This window comes from Schistocerca gregaria, chromosome 5, assembly GCF_023897955.1.
Source record: "Schistocerca gregaria isolate iqSchGreg1 chromosome 5, iqSchGreg1.2, whole genome shotgun sequence".
Taxonomy (NCBI): domain Eukaryota; kingdom Metazoa; phylum Arthropoda; class Insecta; order Orthoptera; family Acrididae; genus Schistocerca; species Schistocerca gregaria.
In genome coordinates, this window is record NC_064924.1 from 109,018,053 (window position 1) to 109,043,249 (window position 25,197).

Below are 25,197 nucleotides of genomic sequence, written 5' to 3' on the forward strand. Positions count from 1 at the left end.
AAATGTGGTAGTCACTGCTTGAGAAATATACAGTATCACCTCAATTTTTTCGCCAGTTCCTAAGTTATCACAGACTCTTCTCTAAGTGCCCTTGCACAGTGGCAAGTTTCATCACAGTCAATCAACTCAGTGGTAATAAATAGGCGGTCTACCAAATACGTGTACTCGTCAGATATGTTTAATTAGTGACGATCGCCATCAAAGTAGTATCCATTTGAGTTTTCACAAATGTATATTAGTTCCTTTCGCGAAACAAAACATTCTCCACGGGTTCAACCTTCCGGCAAACCCTAACAGCACGTTTGTAGTAAGCTGCTGCTCGACTCCTACTGAGCTGATCGATTTTCACGACATCTGTCACAGTGTGAAGGCACCAGAAAAGGTTAGCAACTGAGGGTGAGACGGCACCAGATGCGAAGATTTACTAATGACATTGCCAACCTCGGTGGCAGTAAAGAGGAAGTACAGGAAGTGTCGAATGAAATGAACAGTTTACTGACCAAAGAATACGCACTTAGGGTAAAACAGAGAAAGGTATTGGGAGAGAGACATAAATAAGATTAGTGATGAACATAACGACACAACTAGCGACCACACAGTGGGCGAAGTGAAGAAATTATTCTATTTCGGAAGAAAAATAATGCGTAACGGAAGAAGCAATGAGGACATAGGTTACACATTAGCACAAGCAAAGAGAGCATTTCCCTTTAAAAGAAACGTAGTAGTATCAAACACAGGTCTTATTTGAGTACAGCGTTGTATAGAAGCAAATCATGGGCGGTGGGAAAACGAGGAAAGAACAAAGTCGCAGCGTTACAGGCCTAATGTTACACAAGGAAGCGGAAGCTGAGACGATTGTGGAAGGCTTCATCAAACCAGTCAGAAGACTGATATGATGATAAGAAGCCGCTTGAAATGTTTTGGAAAACCCTCATTAAAAAAAAGTCCAATAGCTATTCGTTAATCCGAAAAGTCTCATTTGTTTTCTGTGTTTTCATATTGTTCTCGGTAAAAATATCTTTGCGTAGACGCCAGAATCGAGGTGGTTCCGTTGTTCGAATTTCGAGTCACTGATCATATTCTTTATATGGTCCAATGTTACAGTTTATGCTTGAAAAAATGGTTCTCATTAAGAAGATACGACCAACAGTTACTCAATTATCCGAAGAGTCTCGTATTTTTCTGTGTCTACATAGTGTTATCGATAAAACTAATGTGTAGGCGACGCAAAAAAGTGGTTTCGTGGTTCGATTCCCGACTCATTCATCCTCTTCTTTATATGGTCAATCGTAGCCTTATTTAAAAACCAACCTATCGAACAACAGTTTGTCTACCTCACCATCATGTCTGTCAAATATCAATTTATTGTGTCCACAGAAAGTAGCTGAATTTTCGAGCATGCGTTAAAAGTGACAAATCATTTATATCTGATGCAGAAGATCGAATTTTGGAAAGTCATAATGGCAGCTCCCTTTCATCGAGGTGCGTAATACACACCCCCGGAAACAAACCTTCGTTAGCGCCTTGTCGTTAACGACCGAGTCAAACACAGAGTGGGACGCTGGCTACAGTGCGTCTCGGCAGTTGTGATCTACAGCCGTAGTCCATGACTTGAAACTCCATTGTTAAAAACTATAATATTTAAAGAAGGAAAAGTCTTCCGCTTGCTAGCAGTCTCTGGTACAATTATTTAAGCCCACGTTTCTCTGCTTTCAGTTGCGCGAGCTTTTTGACCTGAGCAGTACGCTACTTTTCGTAAGAAGGATAGAACACGTTATCGCACATCAGTACGCCAAACGCTATTACGAGAGAGAAAGAACGATCATATATGAGCTATGATCTATGAACACTTGTTCATCTTCGACGCTTTGAAATACATATCTTATACTTCAAGCTCTTTGCTTTCAGTACTTTAGGAGGAAGTATTATGGCTCACAACAAGAAAAAAATGCCTATTAAACATAGGCTTTAAATTCATACATGTATACCTAAACAGTTATTGTTGTCTTTGTGGGCTTCAGTACAGAGACTGGTTTGATGCAGCTCTCCATGCCACTCTATCCTGTGCAAGCTTCATAATCTCCCAGTACCTACTGCAACCTACATCCTTCTGGACCTGTTTAGTGTATTCATCTGTTGGTCTCCCTCTACGATTTTGACCCTCCACGCTGCCCTCCAATACTAAATTGGTGATCCCTTGATGCCTACGAATATCTCATTAGTTATGTGATCTACCCATCTAATATTCAGCATTCATCTGTAGCACCACATTTCGAAAGCTTCTATTCTCTTCTTGTCAAAACTATTTATCGTCTATGTTTGATTTCCATACATGGCTACACTCCACACAAACACTTTCAGAAACGACTTCCTGACACTTAAATCTATACTCGATGTTAACAAATTTCTCCTCTTCAGAAATGTTTTCCTTGCCATTGCCAGTCTACATTTTATATCCTATCTACTTCGACCATCATCAGTTATTTTGCTCCCCAAATAGCAAAACTCATTTACTACTTTAAGCGCCTCATTTCCTAATCTAATTCCCGCAGCATCACCCGATTTAATTCGGCTTCATTCCATTATCCTCGTTTTGGTTTTGTTGATGTTCATCTTGTATCCTCCTTTCAAGACACTGTCCATTCCTTTCAGCTGCTCTTCCAGGTCCTTTGCTGTCTCTGACACAATTACAATGTCATCGGCGAACCTCAAAGTTTTTATTTCTTCTCCATGGATTTTTAATTCCTACTCCAAATTTTTCTTTCGTTTCCTTTACTACTTGCTCAATATACAGATTGAATAACATCGGGATAGGCTACAACCTTGTCTCACTTCCTTCCCAACCGCAACCTTACAGAACAGTTATGAGCACTTATTCTGTAGAAGAGCTGTGTTTCACGCAAGCGAAGATGAGCAAGTGCTCCTTGGTTTTTAAGTATGCATTGTAGACCCCATGCTTCCCGGACATTTTCCATGCTACCTCTTCTCAAAATATGAAAAACCGAAGTCCGTGCCGTAGTAGAGATCTGTTTCATAATGTCGAGGATAAACAAGTGCTGATATCCCTTAAGGAATGTATTTTAGAACCCGTGTTTACTAGACACGTTCTTCTTGTTTTGTTGCATGGTTATATTACGGAGATGATTGCACTTCATAAGGCATTATAAGGAACGTTCTATAAAGAAATAGTATATCTAAGTGGTGGCTATATTAATAATCCACATGAAGTACTACAGAAACTATATTTTCTATTCAGTTGCAGATTTAACTGCTTTAAACAGCCAGAGCAGAGATACGTGGAGTCATTTCTCCCACGACTTACACCTAAACTCTCACTTTTGGCAGATAAACAAACTGAGCAACTTCCACAAAATGTCTCATAAATACACGCATGTTGACGCAAGTATTAGAGTCAGCTTCTTTCCTGTTGCGTAGGGCATATAATTAACAACGTGTAGGTTCGATAAGTCAAACACAGAACGCATTGCATATGAGAAGGACAGATGCCATAAACTGCATGTATACGTTTTGTTGGTAATTCGTTTTCACTCCTAGAAACACGAATGTGCAGTACTGCACCAAAAGACGAATCGAAGTTTGAGTCCTCATTTATCATTTGTTCCAACTATTCAAACAATCATGAATAATGTAGATGCAATATTGTAGATGAAAAAATTATACACAGAGTCTCCCAGAAGTGTTGCGACAAACTTCGAGGTGTTATAAAGGGTGTAGTGAACAAATCAAGGATAGGAACCCGTGTCCGAAACGACATGCAACCACGCTACAAGACGTCGAAGTTATTTGTACGAGCGCCTGTCAACTAGGCCACCCCTTCGGCATCAAACATGGGTTTGTACTGCACACTGGTGGACCATACGCGGAACATCCAGCAACTTTCGTTTGTTATTCAGCTGTTCAGTGACACTGCGACCGCTAGTGGAGAAGGTGGAACTAGCCGCTGCGTAGGACACCTCGTCTCCAACGAATGCGATGCTCTGCTGCCTCGGCGGATGACGGTTTCGGACACAGGTTACGTCCAGCGTATGGTCCGTCACCGTACAAATTTACGTTTGCTGCCGAAGCGGTGGTCTAGTAGCAGGCGCTGGAGCCTACAACGACGCTCTGTTGCATGGTAGCTTGACGTTTCCGGATATGGGTTCCTAACCTGGATTTGTTCCTTAAGACACCCTCTACAAACGCTCGAAGTTTGTCACGTCATTACTGGGATACGCTGTATAATGTTATCAGTAAAGAGTGAGGATGGACGTGAAAGAGAAAAACGGAGTTGCGGGTTATGGGGAAATATTAAATTCCTCATCGAAAGCATACTTAGTTTTGCTGAAACTACAATATCCACCAGTAATAGAGCTAGGAATAAAACAAATACAAATAATGCATCACAGAAACTATGCGTGACTTTTTCACTAGACGCGTTTCGCTTTACTTAGGTAAAGCACCGTCAGTGGTCTGTAATTAAGTTGTTTAAATTTTAATTTGCTTTTTAGATCGAAAATCAGTTCATTAATTGTTAATATTTGTACTTACGGTGATTTTTCGGCTGATTTCTCGATTACATCGGGAAATGCGGTCTGCTAGCACATGGAAGTTTTTCAGTTGTTGACACTGATAATTTTCGTGTACTTTTTAGATGTTCTGCACCACTATACATTTATCACACACACTTTTATGCACACCACTGTATTCTGTTTCTTTTTGTACTTCACGTATGTTTGTTGTTTGTGATTTATAGTGTTGCCAACATAACCTTTCCGCTACTTTGTCTTTGACGTACAACATTTTTTTAAATTAGATTGTTATGGTATGTGTGTAATTCTATTAAATTATGTTTCTGTGTATTTATGTACTGTCTAAGAGCAGAGAAGCAATAGCGATGTGGAGACTTTTTTTTTAGGGTAGGGGGAAACTATGACGAATGGACATAGGAGAAAGTGAGGAGCGAGAAGTGAAATGAAACTGTAAGTCTGGGGGGGAGGGGGGGGGGGAGGGTTGTGGGGTTGAGGGAGGAATTGGGAGGATGAAAAAGTCTCTTTTCTGCTCCATGTAATTCTACCACTTATTCTATATAGAGTCTGGTTTACAATATTTATATGGTCATTGAGCAACTGTTTATTTTGTGTTAATGCTTTTTGTATGAGGAAATTTTCTTGCAAAGTGAGAAGGTGTCTGTCTTTACTGATTTTTATGATATTCATATCGTTTTCAATATTGCGTGGTCTATGGTGTCCTTCTTTCAGATGATCCGCAAATGTTGAATGATTTGTACCGTGTTTGAATGCTCTGATGTGTTCTTTATATCTTGTGTTAAATGTTCTGCCTGTCATTCCATTGTATATCTTCTCACAATCTCTGCAACTGAGCTGATAGATGCCACACTGTTGGTACCTGTCTGGTTTTGATTTTAGTTTTGGGATGTGATTTTGTCTGGAATTGTTTGTTTTGTAAGCGATGTTTGTGCCTTGTTTTTTGAATATATTTCCTATTTTATGAATGAATTTGTTGCGGTACGTCATTGTATGCCATTTTTTGTTGAAGTGCAAGTTGTACGAGTTAGTGTGGTTTGGTTAGTTTTTTCAGTATTGGTCTCATTATTTTTTTGTTTAGTTTGTCTACCATTGTTTCTCTCTGTCCATTTTCTAATGCTGTTTACTTTATAATGGCTAACTCTTTCTGGTAACTGGAATTGTTTTGGGGGATCCTGTTCAGCGTGTTTAACATGTATCTAATTGCTGCTTGTTTACGGTTATGTGGGTGGTTTGAAGTTGCATTTAAGAAAATGACACTTGTTGTGGGTTATCTGTATATATCAAATGTGTGTTTATTATTGTCATTTCCTATGGTTATGTCTAAAAAGTTGAGTGTGTGTTCTTGTTCTTCTTCTATTGTGAGCTTTATGTCTTTGTGTACAGTATTTATGTCTTTGTGTAGTAGTGTACTCTATATAGAACAGTTGATGAAATTACATGAAGAAGAAAAGAGCCTTTTCCACCCTTCAACCCTTCCCAGCCCCCCCCCCCCCCCCCTCCCCAGACTCACAGTTTCATTTCATTTCTCGCTCCTTACCTTCTCCTGTAACACACACTCCATCACAGTGCTATATACTCATGTCCACTCATTATAGTTTCCCCCTCCCCTAAAACAATACAAAAATTTTAAAAAATCTATTGCTTACACAGCACATGAATACACAAAAACATAATTATATAGAATTACACACATACTACAATCTAATTTTAAAAAATGTAGGTCAAAGACAAAGTAGCGGAAAGGTTATGATGGCAACACTACAAAACACAAACAACAACACATACTTGAAGTACAAAAAGAAACACAATACAGTGGTGTGCATAAAAGTGTGGTGTGAGAAATGCATAGTGCTGCAGAACATCTAAAAATTGGACGAAAATTATCAGTGTCAAAAACTGAAAAACATCCATGTGCTAGCAGGCCGCATTTCCCGATGCAAGCGAGAAATCAGCCGAAAAACCACGGTAAGTGCAAATCAATCTTTTCTTAACGAACAGTTTTTCGATCTAAAAAAAAAAAAACAAATCAAAATGTAAATAATTTAATTACAGGCCACTCATGATGCTTTACCTCAATAAAGCGAAACGCGTCTGGTGAAAAAATCACGCATTTTTGTAGTTGCAACGACAGACCAGAAAACCCTCAAGAATCATTCAGTAATTCTTTATTCCCGTGTAGCATCTTCGTACGATCTGCCAGCAAAGCAACAGTTGAGACTGACTTATGTACGCTGTATCTCCAAATTACGTGAGGTGTATGTTAATATTACAGACTAGGCAGATCAGCCGTTTGTCCCCGACACGTAACGGGTTCAGGCTTTATCTTGTGTGCAGGGGTATGTCTAGTGGAGTCTGTGAGCGGAGGCAGAACTGACAGGAAGGGACCCCGCAACAATGACGGCAGCAACAGCTACGGCTTGTTCCAGGTGAGATGACCACCGTGTCCATCCGCTCTGAACATTCTATTCTCACATTTGGCTTTTACTTCTAGTTGTCAGTACGGCATTTGTTTCATTGTTGACTTCTTTTGTTCCACAGATCAGCAGCAAGCACTGGTGTGGCGTCGGCAGGGTGGGGGGTGAATGCCGTGTTAAATGTGAAGGTAAGAAACATGTGTTTGACATAGTGCGCACAACAGCAATATAATTGGCGTCCATTTCATAAATCACTGCAAGGTGGTAGGCTCCACAAATATCGTCATCCGTTTGTCTTCCACTGCCAGCTTAAGGGGTCCACTGAGCACTGAAGCCTTTAGCGACAAGTGTCCATTTTTATCCGACACTTTTTCTAATATCACAAACCGACCTATAGTACGTCGTTCTCTCGGTCTCTATTCTGAACTACTCTCGAGTATTCAGCACGAGGCGTTGGCACCCCCAGGCGGCATTTGTGTAACTTCCCGCCAACGATGAAGTCACCAGGGTCGTGTATATACATAAAGTACAGGAACACTTTCAATTATTTATTGCACAAGAACTAAACATTGTGCAGATGTCATCCATATTGCATTTTGAAGAGAAACTCTGAAAGTGTTTTTTTTTTTTCATCAGATCTTTAATGTGTCCTTGTTGGTGGTTACTTACCGTACTTGGTTGTAAACATCCGTTGAACAGCTTTAGCACACTTGTTTTTGTCAAACTCAAACATACAGAAAGCTCGCTGCGCACCTGAACTCGCCATGTTTGCGACTAGCGCTCACTATCGGAAAATTACCAAACTACGCTGTGGCGGTATACATGAAAAAAAGCTTTCTAGGTTTCTCTTCAAAATCACATATGTATTATATCTGTACAATGTTTGGTTCTTGGGCAAAAAATAATTTAAATATATCGTTACGAAGGAGTTATGCAATCTGGTCACGAATTGATCCTCATATAGGTATCGATGCAGAATTTTGGCGACTGTTGCATAAATGTGTGATGCTGCAGTGCAGTTTTCCTACGAAGCTGGCAAGGATAGCAGACAGCGGTCATGTCGATTCAAGGGCATAAAGTCTTTGCGAATTTCATTCCGTGTACTCACTTGAACAGTAACTGCTCCTCACATACAAGCGAGTGAACAATATAAGCAGACCACAGTGTTTCCTAGAGGACTAGGCTCAAAGAAGCCCGCAAGAGTGATCGGCGAGTCGCTGGACATTTGAATAGGAGCTATGCCTTCTACCGAACGATGTCGTCTGCAGGAATGGGTGAAACATGGCCGAACACAGCGTCAAGAGCCGGCCGGAGTGGCCGAGCGGTTGTAGGCGCCCCAGTCTGGAACCGCCCGACCGCTACGGTCGCAGGTTCGAATCCTGCCTCGGGCATGGATGTATGTGGTGTCCTTAGATTAAGTTAGGTTTAAGTAGTTATAAGTTCTAGGGGACTGATGACCTCAAGTGTTAAGTCCCATAGTGCTCAGAGCCATTTATGAACCATTTGAACCATTTTGAACAGCGTCAAGAAGGAAGCGGTCGACCTTGAGAGAGGAGAGAACGTGAGGACCGAGCTATCGTCAAAGCGGCAGTCAGAGAGACAGTCAGCGGTTCGGCGTGCAACTGGTGCTTCAGTGAGCACAAGGACCAGAAATACGCGGTTCACAAAAAGAGGACTAAGCTTGAGGCGCCCCTTCCGCCGTCTACCATATTCCTCTGTACACCAATAAGCCCATTTGCAGTGCAGTTGGGAACAATCGGCTTGGAATCTCATTGACTGCAGTAGAATCGTCTGCAGTGATGAGTCCCAGTTCGAACCGAGCCCTGATGACCAGCAAAGACGTGTCTGTAGATGCCATGGACAGCGCTCGGAGACCACCATGACTGTCGTCCCCACATGGTCCGACACCCAGGGGTGATGATCTGCAGTGGCATTTTACTTCATTCAGGTCCCCTTTGGTTGTCATCCGCGGCACTATTACAGCATAGCGGTACGTCCTGGATTTACATTTCAGCAAGGTAACGACCGCCCGCACATTGTTTGTCTTCTTGCTTCCCAAACCCTACCTTGGCCAGAAAGGTCGCCGTATCTCTCCCCAACTGAGAACGTTTGGAGCATTATTGGCAGGGCCCTCTAACCAGCTCGGGATTTTGCCTATCTAACGCAGCTATTGGAGAAAATATGGCACGATATCCCTCAGGAGTTCATCCAACAACTCCATCAATCAGTGCTAAGCTGAATAACTGTTTACATAGGGGCTAGGACTGGACCAACTAGTTATTGACTACCTCTCATTTGTGAAACTCTTTCTCTTGAATAAATCATACATTTTTTCTGAAACTGTAAACTTTTGCTTGTCTGTACACAGGGTGTATACGCCGACAAGGGAAAAAAAATCCCATGTGTTTCCCGCATTTCCCGGTTAAAAAATGCACTTCTTCCCAGTGAAAATACGCTTTTTCCGTGTTACGCTACAGTATACTTTCCCTCGAGATCGTAAAACTTATAAACCCTTTGAATGGTTTTACACACCAGCGTAGAACCTCCCGCCACTTTACGAAACGAACCACAGAAAAAAATGCCTTTCGAAAAGACCTTTGATACGCAGCAACAAGTACGCCGCATATTTTCCTATTACGAAAGTATATAGTCGTATTCCACCAAACACATAAGATAGTTTCCGAAGCAGTGAAATCGAGATCACGATGCTTTTGTAAGTCAGTCATATCTCATATCTCATGTTACGTGATCTCGCCAGCCGATGATAGCAGATATTAATCGGGTTTACATGGAGCTCCCAAAACCGGATCTCCCAGCACCGCTCCTGAGTTGTCATGTAAACATTTCAAAATCGATTCTGGAAATCCTCTTCTGGTTGCCGGTTTTCCAATTTCGCAATCGATTTCCGCTCCCATGTAAACGCAACCGGTTTTGAAATGTGCTTCGGCTGTAAGGTTCCGTCTTATTTTTAAAAATTTTCGAGTAATATGAACTGAGTGGCTTCTTGTACAGTGAACGATAAGTAGAAATGTTAGACTATTTACAACTCGTCTAACTGAAGAGAAATAGCGATTGTGCAGACTAAATCAGAAACTGAACAGTTGTTCTCCAGGCGCCGTAGTTAACTGGGCTAGCAACTCCACCTGACACCTTAACATGTAACTACAGCAGCGAAAAACGATTTCCGAACTTCGGTTTTCGTCTTTCAGAAGATGTGTCGCATGTAAACGTAGTGATTCAGAGCACACGGCACGTGATGTAGTCAGCCAGCCTATAGCAACATCACTGTTAAGTAGCGCGAACACACAAATAGGAAAAGTTTATGGTTTAAATTAATGTACATAGTGTAGCTTATAATATAATAAAATAATGGAATAGATGATAATAAAATGTTGAAATGCGTGGCTTTTTAAAATGTATTGAATTAATTAGATTAATTTTTCGGCATGAATTACAAGCACAATAAGCTGAGCTATGCCTGGAAATCGTATTAGTTCATATTATTTTGAAGGGCGAAGTAGTTTCTTTCTCCGCTGTATATTTGTGCTTACCATTCTTTATAATGCTACCTTTGGTCGCCGTGTTCACTTTTGAAGTCTTGACCGTGTTCCCATTAAGCTTATGGGATCTTCGTAATTTTCCCAAGTATACAAGTGGGCTTCAGTTCTTGTAATTATTGTACTAATTGAAATAACAACTCACACGACCTTTCTGTTAATAAAACAATACTGTATTTTTCTAAACGGTGCACATATGAAATACATACTCCTCACTTATTCATAGCGACCCCAAAATGGCGGTCTACAATTACTCGCTAAAAATGGCGTGCTTCTCGCTCGTTCACTAGCTGAGCGCGAATCCTTCCTTCCTCCTACTGGTACCAGAAAAAATCCTGTTTTTTAACAACTGAAAGTCAAAAATACATGACGGTAGGCATAGGCTCTATGATGGGCTACCGCTTCGAAAACATAAAGGAAATGCAAAAGTTTTATCATAAGCTACAAGCTTTGTGTGTGTTACACTTCGATAATCACACAAAAGTGCCAGTAAAATTTAAAGTAATGACGTAAATTTCTAGTCTACAAGGTTCCAAATAATTCTAAGTGGCTGCCCCTCATAGTGTTAAGCTTTATGGTTCAAATGGCTCTGAGTACTATGGGACATAACATCTGAGGTCATCAGTCCCCTGGAACTTAGAAGTACTTAAATCTAACTAACCTAAGAGGACATCCATGCCCGAGGTAGGATTCGAACCTGCGACCGTAGCGGTCGCGCGGTTCCAGACTGAAGCGCCTAGAACCGATCGGCCATTCCGGCCGGCATTAAGCTTTAAATGAAAATAAAACGCTCTATAAGTTAAGAAATTCAAAGCACGTTCCCACACGCAACATAACTCTTATTGCGTATAATAAAATGTACTTTGAAAGTAGCGCTTTTCAATCGACCAATTACAATATTTTCCCGTGACCTGTTAGAATTCGTTTCAGCAGTTGCCAGAGAGCGCCAGGAAACGGCGTTACTGTGTCTGCGCAGCTATGATGGCGAAGGTAGACCGTATGTTCGTACGTATATGGCATTAAGATATCTTACAATTACATGATAAACGAAACAGGACATCAGAAGATACTACAAGAGCATCGGAATTTCGTAAACCATACTAAAATGCATAATTCAATTTAAGGAGCAGATTCGTATATCTAGATTCACAAAGAAGTAGTCCCCAAGATCACATTAAACTTTTCAGTGTGGTTTTCGGAATGCAAATATTCTTGGGGTACCAGTACTGTATTACCTCATGTTTAGTTATTTATTATGGCATAATGCCATACGTCCCAAAAGATAACAAAGAGCACTTGAATTTCAGCAAACAGTTGACACTAGCCAAAGTGTTTCAAATAAATTGACTGCCCCTGCGGAAAAGATTCATTAAAGCCAAGCTTTTTAAGTAAATCGATAAAAATAACTTCATTGTTCTGCAAGGCAATTAATACCCGGCTTCCAAAAACCTGGAAATAAAATAAAATCAGAAAACAAACTAATAACATATTTTAGCCTTCAATAATTATGTAAATATTTTAATTCACTTTACAGCTCCCGGTCACAGCAATCAATTTTATTCTTGAAAGCTGTAAACCAAGAGGAAATAGCAAAATCACTAAACGTAAACACGGTTCACGTGAAGAGTACTCCTAATCCCACTAAAATTCAGACTGCTCTGCGCATCCGCGAATCTGGCACCTTGGGTGCGCACGAAAAATGTTTCCGGATAGCATCTGGCTGCTCGTTGCTAGTGCTGACACAGCTCGTGTCTATAAAGTAACCTTGCAGACAGCTAACAGCCGCTCTTCAAGTAACCGGAAGCGGGAGAAGGGACTGTTCATACGCGACTCAACCGTACATGCGCAGAAGATCGCTGGCAACTGCTCAAACGAATCTAATGCTAACAATTGTCACGTCACGCCTATCGGAAGCAGTTTGTTGTTATGCAGTATTGCAAATTCCATCGTCCTAAAGCCTTTGACACATTTTGCTGTTGACAGGCGCTTGTGTAAGCGCTGTGCTTTGTTGCTGTAAATGGCGAATTTCCTTTGTAACCTAAGTTTCATTTATTTTTTCCTCGTTTATTTTATTTTATTATTATTATTATTTTTGGCTGCAGTATTATATTGCAGTAACAGGCTAAAGTAAAATTCTTTGTTCGAGTATCAGCTCTTACCTGTAAAAACTACAAAAATTTAACTGAAAATTAAACAATGAAAAATTCCCGGAATTCTTAATAATTCCCGAGATTTCCCCGGTTTTCTCCAGGATGAAAAAATTCCCGATTTTGTCGCGGATTTCCCGGAGCGTATACACGCTGGTATACGCACATCTCATCTACAGATATGCGCCCCACTTGGATAGGACCCTCGTGGTTCATCGCTTTTGTTGTCTGAGAGAGTATATGTGTTAGAGGTATACAACTGCAAATATGCCCGAGGCAGGATTCGAACCTGCGTCCGTAGCGGTCGCGTAGTGCCAGTTGGTTGTCCGTGGTGAGAGGTGACGTTCAGACCGGAACCTCGCGACTGCTACCATCGCAGGTTCGAATCCTGCCTCGGGCGTGGATGTGTGTGATGAACTTAGGTTAGTTAGGTTTAAGTAGTTCTAAGTTCTAGGGGACTGATGACCTCAGATGTTAAGTCTCATAGTGCTTAGAGCCATTCATTCAGAGGTAATGCCTGAAATTTGGCATTCTCGGTACTCTCTTCACACTGTGGATATTCCTTAATGATTTGTATAGTAGAATGTCTCATGCGTCTAACTCCAACTACTATTCTACGTTCAAAATCTTTTAATTTCTGTCGTGCTGCTATAATCCCGTCGGAAATCTTTTCAGATGAATCATCTGAGTGCAAAAGACAGCTCCGCCAATGCATTGCCCAACTGTTATGTAGTTATATTGTTGAAATTGTTAAGACATTAAAGAAACTCATTTTATTTTCTTTCCTCGCTATCCGTATTTTCGAACTCTTATCACAAAAAAATCAAGAAAATGGAAATGTACACAGAAATACCAAAGAATCTTGAAGACTTTAAATCCCAATGTAAGGGCCTGTGCTGCAGTAATTCATCGTTAAATACTGTCTGCCTGGAACTGGCTTATAGCTTGCATCTTTGATCAAGGCCAACAATTTGAGCATTTAATAGGAAAGCAATATTAATAAACATACGAACCATAACTGAGATACTTGTCTTCAATCCGATCATTGGTTTGACGCAGGTCTGCATGAAATCTATCCTTTGCTGCTTACGGTAGCAGGCCCATGGCCTCTCTCTACAATTTTCCTCCACATTCTTCCTGCCGTTACGAAACTGATGATTCCTTGATGCCTCAGAATGTGTCCTGTCAACCGATCCCTTCTGTAAGTCACGATGTTATCATCAGTTTCTTTGTTCCTCAATTCGACTCAAATCCTCTTCGCTAGTCGTTCTACATATGCGTCTGATCTGCAACTATCTTTTGTTAACACCTCATTCCAAAAGTATCTACTCTCTTCTTGTCTGAACTGTTTATTGTGCACATTTCAATTCTGTACAAGTCTACACTCCGAACAAATAAATTTGCATTCGATGATAACAAATATCTTTTACTCAGATACGGTATTCTAGCTATCGCGAGTCAACAATTTACAGCCTGTCTACTTTTTGCTGCCCAAATAGCAAAACATACCTAATACTTTTAGCGTCTCATTTCCAAATCTAATTTTCTTAGTTGTTGCGGCCTTCAGTCCTGAGACTCGTTTGATGCAGCTCTCCATGCTACTCTATCCTGTGCAAGCCTCTTCATCTCCCAGTACCTACTGCAACCTACATCCTTCAGAATCTGCTTAGTGTATTCATCTCTTGGTCTCCCTCTACGATTTTTACCCTCCAAACTGTCCTCCAATACTAAATAGGTGATTCCTTGATGCCTCAGAACATGTCCTACCAATCGGACCCTTCTTCTGGTCAAGGTGTGCCACAAACTTCTCTTCTCCCCAATCCTATTCAATACTTCCTCATTAGTTATGTGATCTACCCATCTAATCTTCAGCATTCTTCTGTAGCACCACATTTCGAAAGCCTCCACACTGTCCTCCAATACTAAATAGGTGATTCCTTGATGCCTCAGAACATGTCCTACCAATCGGACCCTTCTTCTGGTCAAGGTGTGCCACAAACTTCTCTTCTCCCCAATCCTATTCAATACTTCCTCATTAGTTATGTGATCTACCCATCTAATCTTCAGCATTCTTCTGTAGCACCACATTTCGAGAGCTTCTATTCTCTTCTTGTCCAAACTATTTATCGTCCATGTTTCACTCTCATACATGGCTACACTCCATACAAATATTTTCAGAAATGGCTTCCTGACACTTAAATCTATACTCGATGTTAACAAATTTCTCTTCTTCAGAAACGCTCTCCTTGCCACTGCCAGTCTACATTTTATATCTTCTCTACTTCGACCATCATCAGTTATTTTGCTCCCCAAATAGCAAAACTCCTTTACTACTTTAAGTGTCTCATTTCCTAATCTAATTCCCTCGCCATCACCCGACTTTATTCGACTACATTCCATTATCCTCGTTTTGCTTTTGTTGATGTTCATCTTATATCCTCCTTTCAAGACACTATCCATTCCGTTCAACTGCTCTTCCAAATCCTTTGCTGTCTCTGACAGAATTACAATGTCATTGGCGAACCTCAAAGTTTTTATTTCCTTAGTATGAACTGATTTAATTCGACTTCTGTCTTTTAAAGCTATCTTACTTTTGTTTATGGCCATGTTACACACAGTTTTCTAGGCGCTTCAGTCCGGAACCGCGCTGCTGCTTCGGTCGCACGTTCGAATCCTGCCTCGGGCATGGATGTGTGTGATTTCCTTAGGTTAGTTAGGTTTAGGTAGTTCTAAGTCTAGGGGACTGATGACCTCAGATGTTAAGTCCCATAGTGCTTAGAGCCATTTGAACCACACAGTTTTCAATATTCCAAACATTCCATTCAACTGCTCTTCCGTCCATTGCCGTCTGTTACAGAAATACAAAGTCATCGGCAAACTTCAAAGTTCTTATTCCTTCTTCGTGATCTTCGAGACCTTTTCTCGGTTTTCTTTGCACCGTGAGAAAGTACGCATTGTATAACACAAGGGAGAGGCTATACGACTGCGAAATTGTGAATAGGCTACAACCTCGTCATTACTCCCTTCTCAATTTCCGGTTCCTTTTCATATCCTTCTGCTCTTACGACTGCAGTCTGACTTCGCTATAACTTTTAGATAAATTTCCGCTGTCAATGTTTCATCACCACTAACTTCATAATTTTAAAGAGTGTATTCGAGTTACCATTGTCGAAAGCTTTCTCTAAATCTACAAATGCTATCCGTGTAGGTTTCCCCTCCTTCAGTTCATCTTCGACAATAAGTGCCTCGCGTGTTCCAATACTTCTTCAGAACCCACCCGATCATCGCTGATGTCGACTTTTGTTAGTATTTCCGTTCTTCAGTAAGTAATTTCAGTCAGTATTTCGCAACCATGATGGTTCTGTTATGTTGTTACCTGCCACCAACTTCCTTCCTTGGAATAGGATTTCTTACATTTTTCTTAAAGTCTGAGGTATTTCCTCAGTCTCAATACAGTGAACAGCCAAAGAAACTGGTACAGCTGCCAAATATTGTGTAGGGCCCCCGCGGGCAAGCAGAAAAGCCGCAACACGATGTGGCATGGACTCAACTAATGTCTGTAATAGTTCTGGAGGGAACTGACACCATGAATCCTGCAGCGCTGTCCATAAATCCGTAAGAGTAGGAGGGGGTGGAGATCTTTTCAGAACAGCACGTTGCAAGGCAACCCAGATGTGCTAAATAATGTTCACGTGTGTGGAGTTTGGTAGTCAGTAGAAGTGGTTAAAGTATGGAGAGTGTTCCTTGAGCCACTCTGTAGCAATTCTGGACATGTGACGTGTTTGTCCTGCTGGAATTGTCGCCGGAATGTACAATGGATATGGATGGATGCAGGTCGTCAAACAGGATGCTTATGTATGTGTCACCTGTAGAGTCGCATGTAGACGTATCAGGAGTCCCATATGCCTATAACTACACCCCACACCATTACAGAGCCTCCACCAGCTTGAAGAGTCCCCTGCTGACATGCAGGGTCCATGGATTCATGAGATTGTCTCCATACCCGTACACGTCCATCTGCTCGACACAATTTGAAACGAGACTCGTCCGACCAGGCAACATGTTTCCACTCATCAACAGTCCAATATCGGTGTTAACGGGCCCACGCGAGGCGTAAAGCTTTGTGTCATGCAGCCATCAAGTGTACACGAGTGGGCCTTCGGGTTCGAAAGACTATATCGATGATGTTTCGTTGAATGGTTCGCACGCGGACACTTGGCCCACCACTAAAATCTACAGCAATTTGCGGAAGGGTATGTCGTAGATTTGATGTTTTACCGGATTCCTGACATTCACGGGACACTCGTGAAATGGTCGTAAGGGAAAATCTCCATTTCATAGCTACCTCGGTGATGCTGTGTCGCATCGCTCGTGCACTAACCATAACGCCACGTTCAAACGCACTTAAATCTTGAGAACCTGCCATTTCAGGAGCAGTAACCGATCTAGCAAATGCGCCAGACAATTGTTTTATAAAGGTGTTGCCGACCGCAACACCGTCTTCTGCCTGATTCCATATCTCTGTATTTGAATATGCATACCTATACCAGTTTCTCTGGCGCTTCAATGTATTTCGAACACCATTTGGAGGAGTTTTGTCATAGCTGGCTTTCCCAAGGATCTGAGTAATTCTGCGGATTGTCGTTAACTGCAAGTATCTTATTTCAACTCAGGTACTACTTGCCTACCTCAGAAAATTAGACACTGTGGCATCTATATCTTTGATAAAACTGCAGCTCGTCATAAACTCCAAGACACAAAAAATGATGCACCACTAAGGAGTTATCCGAATGAAACGGAAATGGGTAGAGGTGATTGCATGTACAGACGTACAAATTACAATTTCAGAAAATGCATGACTTATCCATGCTGCAGTGGATACACCGGTTCCCGTGAGATCACCGAAGTTAACCACTGTCGAGCGTGGTCGGCACTTGGATGGGTGACCATCCAGGTCGCCATGCGCTGTTGCCATTTTTCGGGGTGCACTCAGCCTCGTGATGTCGATTGAGGAGCTAATCGACTGAATAGTAGCGGCTTCGGTCAAGAACACCATCATAACGCCCGGAGAGCGGTGTGCTGACCCCACGCCCCTGCTATCCGTATCCTGCACTGAGGATGACACGGCGTCGGTTGGTCCCGGTAGGGCACTCGTGGCTTGAAGACGAAGTGCATGACTTATTCAAGAGAAAAAGCTTAACAGACTGATCAAGTTAGTAACGTGTTGGTCCACCTCTAGTCTTTATTCAAGCCGTTATTCGGCTTGACATTCACTGATAAGAGTTCTCGGACGTCGCCCTGAGGGATATCATGCCAAGTTCTGTCCAATTGGCAAGTCAGATCGTCAAAATCCCGAGCTCGTTGGAGTGCCCTGTTCATAATGTTCGAAACGTTCTCCATTGGGGAGAGACACCCACGACCTTAGTAGGCAAGCATGAAGACAAGCAGTAGAAACTCTCATCGTGGGCGGGCGGCTGAAAAGTAAACCCACGATGGCTTGCCTTGAATGGCAACAAAACGGGACGTAGAATACCGTCGACACACCGGTGTGCTGTAAGGGTGCCGCAGATGACACTAAAGGGGTTCTACCATGACATGAAATGGCACCCCAGACTCCTGGTTGTTGGTCCTTATCGCGGGGGACACTCACAATGCTAGAGCAGTACTGTCCAGGCGACAACAGGCTGGTCTTCGTTGGTCATGGGGACTAAGTTCGAGGCTGGACTCATCACTGAAAACAATTCTACCCCAATCAATGAGATTCCAGGGCGAAGATGTGTCTGAAGACGTCCTGGACAGCGGTAGGATACCAAATTGACTGTCGCCCGCCGTACGGCACGACAACCATGAGTAAACGGTATCGGGTGCCGTTTCGTTTCACGGCAGGAGCTCTTTGGTCGTCGTCTGCGGCAGACAGTGGTACGTCGAAAATTTTGTGTGCTTTTTTTTGTTACCTTTGACGGCAAGCGATCTTGGGCTTACATTTAAGCGAGATACTGCCCTCCTGCATACAGCGAGAGTTCCTACAGCTTGTCTCCGTGCTTACCGAACCCTGCCATCGCCACCAAGGGCGCCAGGTCTCTCTGCACTTCAGAACACAATTCTTCAGGAGGACATCTAACAACTCTATCAAACAATTCCAAACGAATACCTTCCTGCATAAGGGCCGTAGGTGGACCAACGAGTAACTTAATTCTTAATTTGTGAAGCTCTTTCTCTTGAATACATGATGTAATTTTTCTGAAACTGTAATCATTTGTTTGTCTGTACGTGTACGAGGGTCATTCCAAAAGAAATGCACACTATTTTTTTTAAATCCATCTTTTATTCTACATGTTAGAAAGTTTTACAATGTGTATATACATCGTTTAGGAACAATATTTTCATTTCTCCATATAATTTCCTTCACTCTCAACTGCCTTACACCATCTTGGAACCAGCGCCTGTATACTCGCATGGTAAAATTCTGGACCAACCTGTGGGAGCCACTGTTTGGCAGCGTGCACACGGGAGTCATCATCTTCAAACCTTGTTCCACGAAGAGAGTCTTTGAGTTTCCCAAAGAGATGATATTGACACATGGAGCCAGATCAAGACTGTAAGGTGGGTGTTTGAGTGTTGTCCATACGAGTTTTGTGATCGCTTCCGTGGTTTTTTAGACTGACATGTGGCCGTGCATTGTCGTGCAACAGCAAAACATCCTGCTTTTGCCGATGAGGTCGAACACGACCCAGTCGATCTTGAAGTTTCTTCACCAGAATTTATGGTGGTTCCACTTATCATGATGTACACAAGCAAGAGTCCTTCGGAATCGAAAAACACAGTAGCCATAACTTTTGCAGCAGAAGGTGTGGTTTTGAATTATTTTTCTTCTTGGATGAATTTGCATGATGCCACTCCATTGATTGCCTCTTCGTCTCTGGCGAAAAATGATGGAGCCATGTTTCATCACCTGTCACAATTCTTCCAAGAAATTCATCTCCACCATTCTCGTACGGTTCCAAAAGTTTGCTGCATACCGTTTTTCTTGTTCTTTTGTGAGCCACTGTCAACATCCTGGGAACCCACCTGGCGCAAACCTTTTTTAACGCCAACACTTTCAGTATTCTGCGAACACTTCCTTCCCCTATCCCAACGTAGCGTGACAAATCGTTCACTGCGATGCATCTGTCAGCAGTCACCAATTCGTTAACTCTCTACACATTGTCTGGAGTGTGTGCAGTACGAGGCCTGCCGCTGCGAGGACAATCCTCAATATTGCCGTGTCCGCTTTCATCACGTAACCTGCTTGCCCACCGACTAACTATACGGCGATCGACAGCAGCATCTCCATACACCTTTTTCAACATCTTGTGGATGTTTCCCACTGTCTCGATTTTACAGCACAGGAATTCTATGACAGCACGTTGCTTCTAACGAACGTCAAGTGTAGCAGCCATCTTGAAGACATGCCGTGACGGCGCCACTCGCGGGAACAGGTTGAACTAAACTTGAAAACAAGCGGGAGGGGTGTATCTACACACCGTAAAACTTTCACACATGCAGAATGAAAACTGTATCTTTACAAAAATGGTGTGCATTTCTTTTGAAAGGACCCTCGTACATCATATCTACAGATTTCCATCCCATTCGAAGTATTTCTTGTTGGTGCATCTTTTTTTGTCTTAACAGTATGTTATTTCGTTGTATACTAGATACATATTTGTGGTAGCCTATCTCAGCTGCTTCGACCTGATGAACTGAAGTCGCTGGTTGGTTTGTGCAGATTTGCTGAACAACAACCTGTCGGACGACGTGCGGTGTGCCAAGAAGATCTTCCAGCAGCACGGCTTTCGTGGCTGGAGCGGCTGGAGGAGAAACTGCGACGGAAAGCCGCTGCCCAACATCTCGCGCTGCTGATTCCGCACTCCACTGCGTGCAGAACGCGCCTTGTTTTCATCAGAATCTATCTGAAACCCTGCACTGCAGTGTCGAAGATTCTGTGCTTTAGTGTTTTGTCCAAACAGAATGTTAGCTGTAAAATATATCTTATGTTCTACCTGAACGAATTTATCTGCCAAATCCATTATTTTGTTGTCTGGACAGCATGTTAACTGCCAAATATACACTATCACAGTGTGAGTATTTTCATTTGTTTATAAATTATTTATCCGTTACTTTATTTATGACAACCGCCTATCTTTTGTATGATAGATTTCGTAAGATACAACATGAACTAATGTTTTTAATGTTGAAGCCTACTGTCACTTGGGCACGGCATCGATTTCACGTAGCCACCCACATCAGATTCGATCACATACAGTAAATTTAAAACTTAACGTACGTAATGTTGAAAAGCGATACCATATTTTACTCTATACACTGTGTACAGTACGGTTAATGTTTATCGACCAATTTAATACTGTGTGCCGGAGCGGGACTCGAATCTAGGACCACCTATTTCTCGCGAACAGTGTGCTACCATTTTTTCCATTTTTTGGTTTTCGGTTGTTTACGTTTTGAAGAGAAACTAGAGTGTTGTTTACAAATTCCGTATTGTCACATAACTTTAATTTGTAGCAAAAGTACTAATCGTATAGTGTTGTCTGTTCAGTAGGACACATTAAAAGGCATCAAGTCGTTTAATTTATCAGGTAATGGATAGAAGCATATATATCTGTTAGGGCTATTGATAAAATATAGATATATCGACATTTTTTGTAAGCAGTGTCAACATACATCGGCAATATTTTTCACCGTTTTAGTTGTCGAGATGGTAATATCGAGTGTCGATATTTTTACTTTATATTATATTCTTTCGCAATTTTCGATACGTATTTGAAAAAGTCCTTTTGAAATTGTAGAAGAACATAATTTTACTTTCACTGTGTGAAGGAGTCTTACTACTTTTTGAGCTTCATCACGTCCAGTCTTTTCTCTTCGACTGTGTGAAGCAAGTATAGAGGGCACAAATAAGAGAAGTCCAATTGCACTGGGGGGGGGGGGGGTGAATAGAATAACGAGATATCCAATGAAACTTCCTGGCAGATTAAAACTGTGTGCCGGACTGAGACTCGAGCTCGGGACCTTTGCCTTTCTCGGGCAAGTGCTCTACCTAAAGAACTACCCAAGCACGACTCACGCCTTCACAGCTTTAATTCCGCCAGTACCTCGTCTCCTACCTTCCACACTTCACAGAAGTTCTCCTGCGAACCTAGCAGTTGGCCAACTTTGTTAAGGAATATTGTTGACACAAGGGAACGATATACAAATTCAAGAAGCTGCATTCTTTATTCAATATTCATCTATTTAAAACGTCACTGCAGCACTCCCCATTCACATATGTTAGAATTTTGAAATATTGTCACTGTACAGGTCTATCTTCAAGAGAGTAGTTTCCAAACTATTCTCTTCTTAATGCGGCCTGCTTCGAATAAGTATTACTGTTAATGTTGATGTTGTTAATTATCGGTGTTAATGAAATAGCGTCATCACCAACTAAAACCGTATCTTATAGCATGCCGAGTACTGTAATGCACACAATATATCTAATTTCAGTTCTTGCGACAGTACTTCATGCATTACAGTACTTTTGTTCCTTATTGCATAATTAACTCTATTTAGGACAAACGTCAACAGTTCTGGTGACATTCTAAGATAATTAAAAGAACTTCTTGGATCTTCTGTAATAAATTATTTCAGCAAGGATGCTGAGCAACCGAGCTGACGTCTTTTCTTCATCCAGTCACGAATTGAATCAAGTTTCTTATTTTTTCTTATGCAGCGATTCCACGCAACAAGCTTTAACTCCATCACAACTCGTGCGACGTGCAGCTGCCAAAACTTTCATTTCAGAAAAGACTTAGGGACCCACAAAACGACGAAACTGAAGTTTATACTGGTGTCGCCGTGTCTACAGTCATATATTAAACTACTTGCGTGAAACTCATTCCACGCAACGAATGGCGCAACCCAATGTCGTCGTGTAAACTATGCTTCAGACAGGGCGCCCATCAGAGTAGCATGGTAAGTGCTGTGGAGTGGCACAATGCTTGCTTCTACCTTGCAACTCCAGATGGAATACACACAACACACAGTCTAATGGGGCAGCGCCTACCGACTGACGCGACCTAAGTGCCACTGAGTCTATGGGAAATCACGTCACAGCCACATGAATGCGGCACACTCCACGTCTTTGATAAATGTATAGTGACAGTTTACTAACCTTTCTGTTTCTGTTATACGATTGTATCTATACCCAGGAATATTAGACGCGATCCTGAGTACAAATTTAATTTTCGTTGGTCTTGTGGAGAAAAATCCATCTATTTACAATAACGGAAATGCTGAATACAGTAACAGGAACGATAAACATAAAGCGTGGGAAAGTATCATGAATTAGACTTCACAGACAGAAAAAATAAATAAAAAAATTATTCAATGTTTTGTGGATGACAGTGAAGATAAAAGAACTAAATACAGTACATAAGGTGGTTTCCAATAAAACATGTCTGCATATCTTTTACTGATTTGCTGTCTGTAATTTAATATCAAAAAACTGGTTCTAGGTCCTCTGTGTGGCTGACATTGCCGCTCAGCCAGACGCAGTTACCTGTCCTGTTTCAGAGGAAACTTCTCAGCCTTCAAAATCCGGGCAGTCACAGAGGGTGGGATTATTGGTAGTTGGGAGCTCCAATGTTAGACGCGTTCTCTGAAAGTTATTCCCAGCAGTTAGTTCATGAGCCCTCGCGAATAGTAAACGGTTGTGAAAACACACTTCCCACACTCTTCGCAACAACTAATCCCGAGCTAATAAGAAGCATCAAAACGGATACAGGGATTAGTGAACACAGGGCTGTCGTAGCGATACTGAATATTGTAACCTCCAACTCCTCCAAAAATAAACGAAAAGTATACCAATTCAAAAAAGCAGATAAAAATTAATCGACACCTTCCTGAGAGACAATCTCCACTCCTTTCAAATGAACAATGTAAGTGTAGACCAGATGTGGCTTAAATTCAAAGAAATACTGTCGGCAGAAATTGAGAGATTTATACCAAGTAAGACCGAGCGAGGTCGCGCAGTGGTTAGCACACTGGACTCGCATTCGGGAGGACGACGGTTCAATCCCGTGTCCGGCCATCCTGATTTAGGTTTTCCGTGATATCCCTAAATCGTCTCAGGCAAATGCCGGGATGGTTCCTTTGAAAGGGCACGGCCGATTTCCTTCCCTAACCCGAGCTTGCGCTCCGTCTCTAATGACCTCGTTGTCGAAGGGACGTTAAACACTAACCACCACCACCACCACCACTATATCAAGTAAATTAACAAACGACAGAGCTGATTGTCCTCAGTATACAAAACGGGTCAGAAAACTGTTGCAGAAAGAATAAAAAACGCATGCCAAGTTTCAACGGACGCAAAATGTCCAAGATTGGCGATATTTTACAGAAGCTCGAAATTTTGCGGGGACTTCAATGCGAGATGCTCATAATAATTTCTACAACGAAACTTTGTCTCTAAACCTGGCACAAAATAGATTCTGGTCGTATGTGAAGTATGCTAGCGACAAGACACACTGAATACCTTCTCTGCGCGATAGCAATCGAAATAGTACCGGCGACAATGCTGCCAAAGCAAAGTTACTAAACACAGCCCTCCGAAATTCCTTCACCAAAGAAGACTAAGTAGATATTCCAGAATTTGAATTAAGAACAGCTGTCAACGTGAGTAACGTAGAAGTAGATATCCTTGGAGTAGTGAAGCAACTTAAATCACTTAATAAAAGCAAGTCTTCCGGTCCAGACTATATACTAGTTAGGATCCTCTAAGAGTATGCTGATACAATAGCTCCATACTTAACAATCATATACAACCGTTCGGGCAACGAAAGATCCATACCCAAAGACTGGAAAGTTGCACAGGTCATACCAATATTCAAGAAAGGTAGTAGGAGTAATCCACTAAATTACAGGCCCGTACCATCAACGTCGATATGTAGCAGGATTTTGGAAAATACACGTATATTTTATTAGAACATCACGAATTTCCTCGGTCTGTTGACACACAGTCAACACGAATATAGAAAACATCGTTCTTGTGAAACACAACTAGCTCATTACTCGCATGAGGTGTTGAGTGCTATTGACATGGAATTCAAATTAATTCCGTATTTCTGGATTTCCCGGAGGCTTCTGACACTGTACAACACAAGTGGCTTGTAGTGAAACTGCGTGCTTATGGAATATCGTCTCAGTATGTGACTGGATTCGTGATTTTCTGTCAGAGGTCACAGTTCGTAGTAACTGACGGAAAGTCATCGAGTAAAACACAAGTGATTTCTCGCGTTCCCCAAGGTAGTGTTAAAGGTTCTTTGCTCTTCCTTATATGTATAAACGACATAGGAGACAATCTGAGCAGCCGTCAGCAGATGATGCTGTGGTTTGTGGACTAGTAAAGCCATTAGAAGATCAAAACAAATAGCAAAAAGATTGGAAAGATATCTGTATGGTGCACAAATTGGCAGCTACCCCTCATTAACGAAGAGTGTGA

General features: G+C 41.8%; 2 protein-coding genes across 2 annotated transcripts in view; one reads left to right on the forward strand and one right to left on the reverse strand.

Annotated features, from left to right (window-relative positions):
• Positions 1-20,786, forward strand: part of LOC126272364 (lysozyme-like) — a 28,929-nt gene extending 8,143 nt beyond the window's left edge. Inside the window, exons 2-4 of the mRNA XM_049975174.1 lie at positions 6,882-6,973; positions 7,086-7,149; positions 20,431-20,786. Coding sequence (XP_049831131.1) covers positions 6,882-6,973; positions 7,086-7,149; positions 20,431-20,564 — 290 coding nt within the window. The 3' untranslated portion in view covers positions 20,565-20,786. The remainder of the gene's footprint in view (positions 1-6,881; positions 6,974-7,085; positions 7,150-20,430) is intronic.
• LOC126273248 (protein Wnt-1-like) overlaps positions 1-25,197 on the reverse strand; it is an 873,380-nt gene that overhangs the window by 182,963 nt on the left and 665,220 nt on the right. The gene's annotated exons all lie outside the window — the stretch shown is intronic.